General features: G+C 44.5%; 1 protein-coding gene across 2 annotated transcripts in view; it reads right to left on the reverse strand.

The window, feature by feature from the left end:
• The window catches only part of EOGT (EGF domain specific O-linked N-acetylglucosamine transferase), a 34,767-nt gene extending 29,222 nt beyond the window's left edge, over positions 1 to 5,545 (reverse strand). Inside the window, exons 1-3 of one of the 2 annotated variants that reach the window (XM_060110619.1) lie at positions 5,383 to 5,545; positions 1,593 to 1,816; positions 114 to 214 (exon numbers count right to left, since the gene is read on the reverse strand). In XM_060110619.1, the coding sequence (XP_059966602.1) occupies positions 114 to 214; positions 1,593 to 1,816; positions 5,383 to 5,455 (398 nt within the window). In that variant the 5' untranslated portion in view covers positions 5,456 to 5,545. The remainder of the gene's footprint in view (positions 1 to 113; positions 215 to 1,592; positions 1,817 to 5,382) is intronic. The other variant, XM_060110620.1, reaches the window with a different exon arrangement.
• Between the last annotated feature and the right edge of the window lie 6,734 nt (positions 5,546 to 12,279).

Raw genomic sequence — 12,279 nt, forward strand, 5'->3', positions numbered from 1 at the left:
AAGGAATTACTATCTAATACCAAAAGAGTCTAGCTGGGGATTGGAGCCTCAGCGTACACTGCGGAGAAAGGAGACAAAGTACAGGGGAAGAGGTATTCCATCCAGAAACTTACCATCCCATATCCACGTAGGTGCAAACAGGGTAACTAAACCTGAACTCTGGTCTGCAGGATTTCTCATAACCCCAGCAGTACTTTAAATTTTCTAAGTGTTTCTGGAACATAAGAGGTATATGTTTAGACTTGTCTACCTTCTTCTGACATTTAGAGAGGACTCAGATTTTTTTCCATGAGGAAAACAAATCTTTATAGAACTTTAACCTTCATGTTTTATAATACTTATTCATGTAATAGAAATAAGTAAATTCTAAAAAAAGCAGTCTCAAGTTTCTTAACAACAATTATCCTTAATCACCAACCCCTCCCCTACCAGGTCTGTCCTCCCACCAAAAATCTGGGTTTTAGCTAGACTACCACAGATCATTTGAATTGCCGTTTTTATAACTTAATTAATTAGTTAATTTTTTATTGAAATATAGTTGATTTACAATGTTGTGTTAATTACTGCCATACAGCAAAGTGATTCAATTATACATATATATATATGTATACCCACATCCTTTTTTTTATTTATTCTTTTCCATGATGATTTGCCATAGGATACTGAATATAGTTCTCTGTGCTCTACAGTAGGACCTTATGTATCCACTCTATATATAAAAGCTTACATCTGCTGACCCCAACCTCCCACTTCATCCAACCCCTAACCTCCTCCCCTGAACTGGAGTTTCTTGAAGTAGCTTAATAAAATCAGTGAGGAAACTGATCCTAAAATCAGTCCCTAGAGAGTCACAAAAATTGGAATTTCTATCACCAGAAGAATCACAACTAAACCGAAGGGATCAGCAGAGATCCCGGAAGATGTCACACCTCTGCAGCCCTCTGGGGATACAGCAGCTGCTGCCGGCCAGGGATCTTAGCATGCTGTTCTGCGAGGCCCCGGGAGCAGTCCTGATCTGACTCCCAGCCCTGCCTCTCCGAATGCTTCCTGTGCCAGCACCATGGGAAAGGAAATGGCTCACAATGCCCTGCTTTGATCTCTGAGGCCTCGTGAGATGTCTGAATGGGCTCCAATCTGAAACCTTTCCAACAACTCTAAAACAGAAGGAAGGCCGCAGTAATAGTCTTAATTATTTGGAGACAGAGGTGGAGGTGTTATTACCAAAATGAAGTGCTGAGAGAGCCTCTGAAGTGCAGATTAAGGAGAGGTGTGAAATCCTCCAGTTACTTTTAACTAGATATTCTTTGCTGCATCAAATCTAATTCACTTCATTTACAGAGTATACACATAGTATAGGCTGCCTATTTATTTTACTAGTGATTTAGATTTAAAATCTCACCTTTGTGAGTGGGACATAATTCTTAGCAAAGTTGAGTCACTAAGAAGCATTAGATGAAATACAAACACTGATTGACCCACAGTTGCAACCAAGAGACTAAAGTCTACTTTCAGGTTCAAGTTACAATGAGGAACTAGTGAACCAGCCTAAATTGCTTCCTTTTAAAAATATACAAGGAGAGAATAGTATTTACCTTATAAGGACAATGCGAGTCTTTCTTACAGACCATGGCAATATGCCTATTATTGTGCAAAAAGAAGGGAATATGCTCTTCTGGCAGGCGGAGGCTGGCATAGTTGAACAGAGGGGCGCCCAGAATGCCATCAGCCTGGGGAGGAACCTCGTCTTGGCCACTCAGGGGAACTTCATGAAGCAATGCTCCAAAGACAAGCAGCATGTACATAGCAACCTCCAAACCTAAAGGTCAAGTTGACAACATCCTCATTAAGACATACCCTTTCAAAGCCGAAGGGGTCAAGGGCTAAGCACAATAACAGTGAACTTCGCTATTTCACTGACTAATGTTCCTTTACTCTACAAATACTGATTGTGCACTTGTTGCCAGGCACTGTGTTGGGAGCTAGGTATACAGAGGTGAACAAAGCAGGAAGGACCCCTGCTCTCACGGAGCTTACAAGCTAGTGCAGTAGTCATAAACAATCAAATAAATAAGTTCAGATGATGACAAAGGCTGTGAATCAAATAAACCGAGGGCTGGCAAACTTTTTCTGGAAAGGGCCAGGTAGTAAATATTTTTGGCTTTGCAGGCCAGGCAGTGTTTGAGACAACTCCTCAACAGGGCCTTTATCAGGAAAGCAGCCATAGCTATGCTAGAGGAAAGGGGGGGCTGTGTTCTAATAAAACTTTATTTACAAAGATGGGAGGAGGATCTTGATAGGACCCTGTCTGAGTAAGTAAGGTAACGTGATACACAACACAGTAGGCTGGTTAAGCATATAGACTTTGAAGCTAGTCCACTGAGGTTGGAGTGTGGCTGCAGCCTAAGCTGTTTGACCTGGAGCAAGTTATTTAATCTTTCTGTGTCTCAGCTTTTCCATCTGTAAAATGGAAATCAGAATAACCCTTCCCCATAGGGCTGTTGTGAGTTAAATATTGGTAACGTGTCTAGATGTGCCTGGCACGTTAAATGCTACGTTAAGTGTTTATTAAATAAATGTTTAAAGCTACATGGGATGGGGTGGGGTTGCTAAGTAACGTTTGAGCTGAGACCTGCCAGATGAGGAGCAGTGAAAACATGCCAGGAAGAGAGAAGAAAGGAAGTACAATGGTTCTGAGCAAGTGTGTACCTGCTGAATAAAAACTAACAATCACTGCAGTATGTGAGAATATGCTACTTTTCTAAGTACCAGGATGCAGCAAGGAACATACAGTTGAAAACTAAACTCCTAAGCCCTCGCGGAGCTTACATTCTAGGGGGTATAATAGCGTCTATGGGGACTTCCCTGGTGGTCCAGTGGCTAAGACTCTGTGCTGTCAATGCAGGGGGCCCAGGTTTGATCCCTGATCACGGAACTAGATCTCACATGTCGCAACTAAGACCCAGCACAGCCAAATAAATAAATAAATAAATATTTAAAAAAATAATAACATCTACGTTATTAACAACTAAGACTAAAACTAAGAAAACTCCAGGAGTGAGTTTTCCTAGTCTGCCTCAGGGCTGTGCCCTTAAACCCGCCCTGCCCCACCTTAGTAGTGTGAAAAGAGATGATGGTCACGGACCTTACTGCATTTCTAACTCACCCTAGAAGGATTAAATCTCTTAGACCAGATTTCACTTATATTTCACAGATAATAATTGTGCCATTTTGGGTTCACTTTAGTGGTTTATTTGCTCTATTTTTTTTAAAGCGGTCTTCCCACCAGATGATAGAGCCCTGGTACACGTGAGCAGCTCCCCAGCAGGGTCTGCTGTCACTGGAAAACACTGGAAAACCCAGCGTTCAAAATCAGTCTTCACTGACTATGGGCGATGAAGATGGAGCCTTTAGTAATAGACTGCTATGTTCAATCAGGCCTCAAGTCCCAAGGCCAAGTAATCATAACTAAACAGTTGGGACACCAAGAAGAAATCCCTTTCCCCTCTGGAGTGGGAAATACAGTGCCTCTTTTAGGTAACCCTAAAAGGAGTATATTGTTATTTGTTATAAAGGTCACCTGAATTAATATTTTTAATTGGGACTTTTATCCAACTGTGAGTTGATAGCAATTTCACAGAATTTAAAAATACATATTAATAGCAACAGTGACTCTAATTATAATGAAAATATTTAACTCTTTAATCCTGAGAACCACCAAGAAGCTGTTGTGATGTTTCAGATATCTAAAATCTGTCAGAAATGAAACATATTACCTTAAAAGGATGTTAAAATAGACTTTCACATCCAGCTGATATTTTGAATTAAAGGAAATATTAAGAGAGAAGATAATTTAACAAGATATACCTGTAAGCAGAGGGACTGGCATTTAGTGAGACACGCCTTAAGCAGAAGGCCTGGCTCAGGTGCCCTTTCCTTGCCTTAACAAATACATACTGCTGAAAGCAAGGTTGCAGGTCATAACCCTCAAGACAGCAACTTAACAGAACAGATTCTAACAGTGAGCAGGAAGGAGATGACCCACTTTCTACAGGCACCAACTGGCACAGGCCAACAGGACACTCAGCAGATAAAACATTCCTAGGAGAAAACAATCTGCCTGGTTCTCACCAAAGTAATCCGACTCACCGAATCAAACTGCTCCCTAGGCTCTACTACAACCTGAGCTTTCACACTCAACAGGCAGAATGGCCAATCCTTTGCTCATCCCTTCAGGAAATAGGTCACTGCTATGACCAAGTCTTGACCTTTGGTTATCCAAATCCATTGTCCTGGACTGAGCTCTAGCCATAACTAAATCCACTGATCCATGAAGGAGTAACGCTTAGGTCAAGGGAAAAATCTAAAGACTCAGATCAGAAACCTGGCTTTTGCAGAGAGCATGCACCCGCTTGCATAAACTAGGAGTGGCTGCTACTGCTTGAAAGCACAACCTCGGGGCCTGGCAGAGCCCTTCTGGTGTTGAGTCCTCTTGCGAGAGCCTCTGAGGGATGGGAGGGCGCACCTCCCCAGCAGACAGAAGCTTTAGCAGCTGAGCTACTTTTTCCTTCAGCACAAAACAGCTGTTTCCACCGGCCTAAGAAGGGGAAAGGGAAAAGCCTGAAAGATGATGAGACATGAAAGCCCGAAGCTGATAGGGAACACTACGGGTGAGAGGGGATGATGTTCTGTGACAGAGCTTGCGAAAGTTTAAAGAAGGCAGTGGACAGGTGAAAAGTTAAACGCATTTGACACCCACAAGGACTCCTAAAACTGCTCGCCCCGACAAGTGCTAGAAGTTTTCCACGGCAGGAGGTTAGAAAGGGCCTGTCTGTCTGAGATGCCCAGGTGAGGTCCACCAGCTGTCTGCTAGAACGTCAGTGAAAGCAGGGTGGCCGGGTCAGCGGCGAGCGCCCTTCCGCGGCCTCGATGCTGCGCTGGGATTTGGGGCGCAAAGATCCCCGGGGGCCGCCCAACACCCAACACCGCACTCCCCACCCCCGGTCCCTGGCGCGCCTGGGAGGGGCCTGGAGAGCGGCTCCGCCCTGGCCTGGGAAACCCGGTCAAGGGGGCGCCGGCCGGGGAGCCGGCGTTCTTCCCCGCGCCCAGAGGGCCCCCGGGGTCCCGTGCGCCGCTGCAGTCGCCATGAAGAGGCAGAGCGCTCGGGGTCGGGAGAGTCAGGATCAGCTTCCCCGCGTCCGCCTCTTCGGCCCGCGGGCGATGGGAAGGCGCAGGCGGACCTATGGAAAGGCGCCAGCCCTCCGGGAAGCCGCGCCGGGAGCGGGCAGAAGCGCCCACCGCGCGCCCGGCCCCGAGACCCGCTCAGCCCGCCGCGGTACAGAGGGGCGCGGGTGAAGGCTCCGCGGACCCCGGGGCGAGTCCCACCTGGAGCCGGGCGAACCGGGGCTGCGGAGAAGGCGGCGGCGGCGGCGGCTGCTCCGGAGGAGGGAGTCGTCATAACCGGCGACTGCAGCTCACCGGAAACCTCGGGCGCCGGAGCCGGGCCAGGGGGCGCCCGGGAGCCGCCGGGACACCTAGGCTGGCCTGCGCGGGGAGGCGGACCCCCGCCGCGCCGGGGGCCGCCGGGGCAGAAGCCGGGCCACGCGGGCCGGGCGGGGGCTGGGAGCGCGGGGCCCCATGGCAGGTCCGCGGGGACCGGGCTCGAGGGGCACCGTCTGCGGTTCCCTGCGTTCTCCCGCCAGGGCCAGAGAGCCAGACTGAACTGTCCTCCTTGGGAGGAAGGGATAAGGCGCTTAAAGGACCCTGGGCCGGGTTGGGTAGAAAGCCTGACTCTCCTTCCCTTCTTCCTTCTCATTGCGTTGCATTGAGGCGGAGTTTTACTGTTTTCTTAATTAGAGCCGAAGTTGCCGCTCTCACTTTCATACGTGGGGCCTGCCCATAGTTGGCAGCACTTTATGGTGGCCAACCGGAGGATGGAGGATTCTTTGGAGTCCTTGAATATTATGTAGTAATATTCTTGCCTCTCTTCGTAACTATCCGAAAACTCACCAAGATCAAATGCCGCTTTGTGGAGTTGGATTTTTATCGTTTTATTATTTTATAATTATTTAAACTGCAATTGCTTAATTATTTTATCATAATTATTTGAACGCCCATCTCCCATACTTCTACTCTTGGCGCCCTCGGTTCTCATAGTATGCTGCGTAGTAAGAGCACAGTTAAGGTGAGCATTATTGATTCAACTTCAAGTGATCAAAGTTGGTATCATCAAAATAAACTTACGCTCAGACACATAAAATCACCGGTATTAAGTGCTATGATCATAAGAAAATACAACAGTTTGTTTCCAAAGGCTTACATAATCTTCAAATAATTTTTCAGATACCGTTATGAGAACAAGTTCCATTAGTAACTTGCTAAATGAGTAACATTATCTGGATTTTTTCTTTCAAATAATAGCAATGCAAAAACACACGGTACTTGACATGTGCCAAGGATTATTCTAGAGCACTGTGCAGTATTAACTCGTTTACTCTTCATGTAAAAGACTCTGCCTCTAAAGGAAGTACTGTTCTATTATTTCATGCTTTGCCACCCCTTACCAATAAGCACAGCAACTTTAAAAAGTGCTTTCTCAGCTTACTTGCCACCAATCTATTTTGCCACATACAGGAAATAGAGCTTTCCTCTTAGTTGATTCAAAATGAATAAACAAGCTGGTTTGCCCCTGAAGGATATGCGATAAAGATATAGAGATATATACATAGATTTTTTTTAAAGAACGCATGAGAACAATATATGAGAAAGGCTTCTAAAAATATGTTAGTCTCATTCCAAGAGCAGACAAACCAATCCAACTGTTGGGAGGTGCACATGGTGCTATTTTAAATGGCTAAATATTAAGTTGTGGTCATTCTGGCTCAGGGGAGACAAAATGTGATGGGGCTTTAAGAACATGAGGTTGTGTTCTATCGTACTGTAACAGCCATTCTTAACATAGAATTTCCCTCCCTAAATATTAATGTTAAAATTTAGTTTTAAACAATAAACTCAAACGTCTATTAACAGGAGACTGATGAATAAACTGTGGTATATTCACACAATGTAGAGCTATGCAGGCATAAAAGAGGTTTGAGAAATATGACTATACATTGCAGGATATATTATTGAGTGGAAAAAGCACAGTAGAAGAAGAATGTGCAATATGCTATCATTTATTGAGGAAAGGGAATATATCTGTATATATTTATGTATATAAATTGTTATTTACAAATAGAATAACAACATTAAAATGATTACCTATGGGGGAAGGAGGGAATATAGGTATAGGGGACAAAGAAGATAAGTTCTCTGACTATACATTATATACTTGTGACTTTAGAATCATGTAGATTTTACATTATAAACCAAAACTAGGGACTTCCCTGGTGGTGCAGTGGTTAAGAATCTGCCTGCCATTGCAGAGGACACGAGTTTGAGCCCTGGTCCGGGAAGATCTCACATGCCACAGAGCAACTAAGCCCGTGCTCCACAACTACTGAGCCTGCGCTCTAGAGCCCACGAGCCACAGCTACTGAGCCCGCGAGCCTAGAGCCTGTGCTCCACAACGAGAAGCCACCGCAATGAGAAGCCCGCGCACCGCAAGCCCCCACTCGCCGCAACTAGAGAAAGCCCACGCGCAGCAACAAAGACCCAACGCAGCCAAAAATAAATTAAAAACAAACAAAAAAAACCCCAAATCTTCCCTTCATCATCCGTTGAAAAGGTCTAGAAACAACCAACCTTGTAGCAAGAAGCACCCCTTGTGCCCAGACTGTGATCTCGGTACACCCTTTCCCATTTAAGGAACATGGGCTCCATAGAAAAATTGATTAATTTGGGGTATCCATAGAAAACTGATCTTAGATATGGGACAGGAAATGTACTAGAAGAACCTGGAAGATGTTACAGGAGGAAGCAAGGAAGCAATCAAAGGCTATGAGGGTCATACCAAAAGGACTCAGGAACCAGTTTGAGAAGGTTCCCTCTGGCCAAAGCTAGAATAATTTAAAGCATCAATAGGGTAACTGTAATAGATTGAAGCACAAACATATTTAAATATTAAATTCAAAAAGATCCAACTAATCGATCAAATACACAAGCCAAAAAACCTCGCTGTTCATCTTGGATGATAGAAAGGAACCAACTTTAATTGTGAGAACTGGTAAATAAAGGAAAAGAATGAAGCAGATTTATCCTGTCTTTCCTATATGAATTATGATGCAAGTAACCAAATAGTTGATGAGGTAAAGTTACTTTTTACAGAAACATTTCAGACTTAAATATAATAATCAAGTCCTATGTCTGAAATTTGCTTCAAAATAGTATGGGTTGAGAGGAAGCACACGTGAAGTATAAATGAAACAAAATGGACCATAAATTGAATGCTGTTAAAGAGTAAACGTTAGTAAGTATATGGCATTCATTATCTACTGTCTCTTTTATGTAACTTTGAAATTTTGAATAATCATAATTTTTACATTGCACTACAAGTTTGCTAAATGGGTTGTAAGTTTGCCACTCACATATTGGCATTTTGGATACCTCACAGTGTTGGCAAAATGCTGAACTCTCGGCAGAATATAGCTTATTGGTTCTCTGATATATCCAACTTCTTAAACCATAAATCAAAGGTATTAAAACTTTAAGCAGGCAAATTTTGACTAAATTTTATCTTATGCTACAGTTGATCTATATGCTTATGGTTTTACAGAAGAGCAGTAAGAGAAACAGCATTGTATAGTTAATGGTTCAGAGCATGGACTCTGGAGCCAAACTGCACAAATTAGAGTCTCAACTTTGCCACTTATTTGCCATACGACCTTGAGCAATTACTTAACCTTTGTTCATTTTAAAAATGGAGATGATAATGGTATCCACTTTAAAAAGCTTATTTGAAAATAAAGTGCAAGCATACAATCCCTTTTCCAAAATCCTTGGTACCGTATGTGTTCCTGATTTTTTTTTAACAGAACAGGGTATGCACACCATCTTACCACCTAACACCCTCATTGTGTCCTGGATCAGCACCCCATACTCTCACACAAAATGCGACAAAATGCATGAATACTCACACTAAGTGAGATAAAGCCTATAATAGCCTCAAGTCAGTGAAGGTCAGACTTTACTGCCAAAGCAGATTTGACAACAACCTTATTAAAGAAACATTTGGTTTTCAGAGCTTTCTAGATTTCAGAACAGTGGATGAGTGATTATGTTCCCATATAAGTGGATTCCTTAACAATAGCAAAGTAAGCACTGTTTCCTATTATCACCTATGACCACAGATTTTTTTAAAAATAATGTTTTGTAAAAATTAAGATTGTCATTTCAAAAGAGACAAATGGGCATGGCATTGTCTAAAACTGAAAGGAACACCTCTATCCACCATGCTCTGCCCATCACTACCTGTCAAAGAAGAGTTTAATGTTAAGCAAACAGAAAAACCTCCCATGATCCCTTGCTTAGTATTCTTTGAGGACTGAAAATGAAATTTACCTTACTTGGCAGTAGGTCAATATGGGGAATAAATTCTGGACAGCAATAAGAGTAAATTCTCTGTATCACAATTCTGGATTACTGAAGCATTGTGAAGTTTTGTTTGCTTTAAAAAAAAAAAAGTATTGACTTCCGGGGAAGATAGCGGAAGAGTAAGACACGGAGATCACTTTCCTCCCCACAGATACACCAGAAGTACAGCTACACGTGGAACAACTCCTACAGAACACCTACTGAACGCTGGCAGAAGACCTCAGACCTCCCAAAAGGCAAGAAACTCCCCACATACCTGGGTAAGGCAAAGCGGAGAGATTCCGGCACAGAGGATCGGTGCCGACTGGCACTCACCAGCCCGAGAGGCTTGTTTGCTCAGCCGCCGGGACGGGCGGGGCTGGGAGCTGAGGCTCCGGCTTCGGTCAGAGCGCAGGGAGAGGACTGGGGCTGTCGGCGTGAACACAAGGGGCTAATGCGTCACAGCTGGCCGGGAGGGAGTCCGGAAAAAGGTCTGGACCTGCCTAAGAGGCAAGAGACTTTTTCTTCCCTCTGTTTCCTGGTGCGCGAGGAGAGGGGATTAAGAGCGCTGCTTAAAGGAGCTGCAGAGACGGGCGTGAGCCGCAGCTGAAAGCGCGGACCCCAGAGACGGGCGTGGGACGCTGGAGCTGCTGCTGCCACCACCAAGACGCCTGTGTGCGAGCACAGGTCACTGTCCACGCCCCCCTTCCGGGGAGCCTGTGCAGCCCGTCACTGCCGGGGTCCCAGGATCCAGGGACGGCTTCCCCGGGAGAGCGCACGGCGCGCCTCGGGCTGGTGCAACGTCACGCCGGCCTCTGCCGCCGCAGGCTCGCCATGCACTCCGTGCCCCTCCCTGCCCACCCCCACAGTGAGCCAGAGTCCCGGAAGCGGCTGCTCCTTTAACCCTGTCCTGTCTGAGTGAAGAACAGACGCCCTCAGGTGACCTACACGCAGAGGCAGGGCCAAATCCAAAGCTGAGACCCGGGAGCTGTGAGAACAAAGAAGAGAAAGGGAAATCTCTCCCAGCAGCCTCAGAAGCAGCGGATTAAAGCTCCACAATCAACTTGATGTACCCTGCATCTGTGGAATACATGAATAGACAACGAATCATCCCAAATTGACGAGCCAGGAGTCAGTGCTGTGCCTCTGAGGTGGAAGAGCCAACTTCAGGATACTGGTCCACAAGAGACTTCGCAGCTCCACATAATATCAAACGGCGGAAATCTTCCAGAGATCTCCATCTCAACACCAGCACCCAGCTTCACTCAACGACCAGCAAGCTACAGTGCTGGACACCCTATGCCAAACAACGAGCAAGAGAGGAACACAACGTCACCCATTAGCAGAGAAGCTGCCTAAAATCATAAAAAGTCCACAGACACCCCAAAACACACCACCAGACGTGGACCTGCCCACCAGAAAGACAAGATCCAGCCTCATCCACCAGAACACAGGCACTAGTCCCCTCCACCAGAAAGCCTACACAACCCACTGAACCAACCTTAGCCACTGGGTACAGACACCAAAAACAACGGGAACTACAAACCTGCAGCCTGCAAAAAGGAGACCCCAAACACAGTAAGATAAGCAAAATGAGAAGACAGACAAACACACAGCAGGAGAAGCAGCAAGATAAAAACCCACCAAACCTAACAAATGAAGAGGAAATAAGCAGTCTACCTGAAAAAGAATTCAGAATAATGATAGTAAAGATGATCCAAAATCTTGGAAATAAAATAGACAAATGCAAGAAACATTTAACAAGGACCTAGAAGAACTAAAGATGAAGCAAGCAACGATGAACAACACAATAAATGAAATTAAAAATACTCTAGATGGGATCAGTAGCAGAATAACTGAGGCAAAAGAACGGGTAAGTGACGTGGAAGATAAAATAGTGGAAATAACTACTGCAGAGCGGAAAAAAGAAAAAAGAATGAAAAGAACTGAGGACAGTCTCAGAGACCTCTGGGACAACATTAAACACACCAACATTCGAATTATAGGGGTTCCCGAAAAAGAAGAGAAAAAGAAAGGGACTGAGAAAATATTTGAAGAGATTATAGTTGAAAACTTCTCTAATATGGGAAAGGAAATAGTTAAACAAGTCCAGGAGGCGCAGAGAGTCCCATACAGGATAAATCCAAGGAGAAATACGCCAAGACACATATTAATCAAACTGTCAAAAATTAAATACAAAGAAAACATATTAAAAGCAGCAAGGGAAAAACAACAAATAACACACAAGGGAATCCCCATCAGGTTAACAGCTGATCTCTCAGCAGAAACTCTGCAAGCCAGAAGGGACTGGCAGGACATATTTAAAGTGATGATGGAGAAAACCCTGCAACCAAGATTACTCTACCCAGCAAGGATCTCATTCAGATTTGATGAAGAAATTAAAACGTTTACAGACAAGCAAAAGCTGAGAGAGTTCAGCACCACCAAACCAGCTTTACAACAAATGCTAAAGGAACTTCTCTAGGCAAGAAACACAACAGAAGGAAAGTACCTACGATAACGAACCCAAAACAATTAAGAAAATGGGAAAAGGAACATACATATCGATAATTACCTTAAATGTAAATGGACTAAATGCTCCCACCAAAAGACACAGATTGGCTGAGTGGACACAAAAACAAGACCCATATATATGCTGTCTACAAGAGACCCACTTCAGACCTAGAGACACATACAGACTGAAAGTAAGGGGATGGAAAAAGATATTCCATGCAAATGGAAACCAAAAGAAAGCTGGAGTAGCAATTCTCA

The sequence above is a fragment of the Mesoplodon densirostris genome, chromosome 10 (genome assembly GCF_025265405.1).
Source record: "Mesoplodon densirostris isolate mMesDen1 chromosome 10, mMesDen1 primary haplotype, whole genome shotgun sequence".
In the NCBI taxonomy this organism is placed as follows: Eukaryota; Metazoa; Chordata; class Mammalia; order Artiodactyla; family Ziphiidae; genus Mesoplodon; species Mesoplodon densirostris.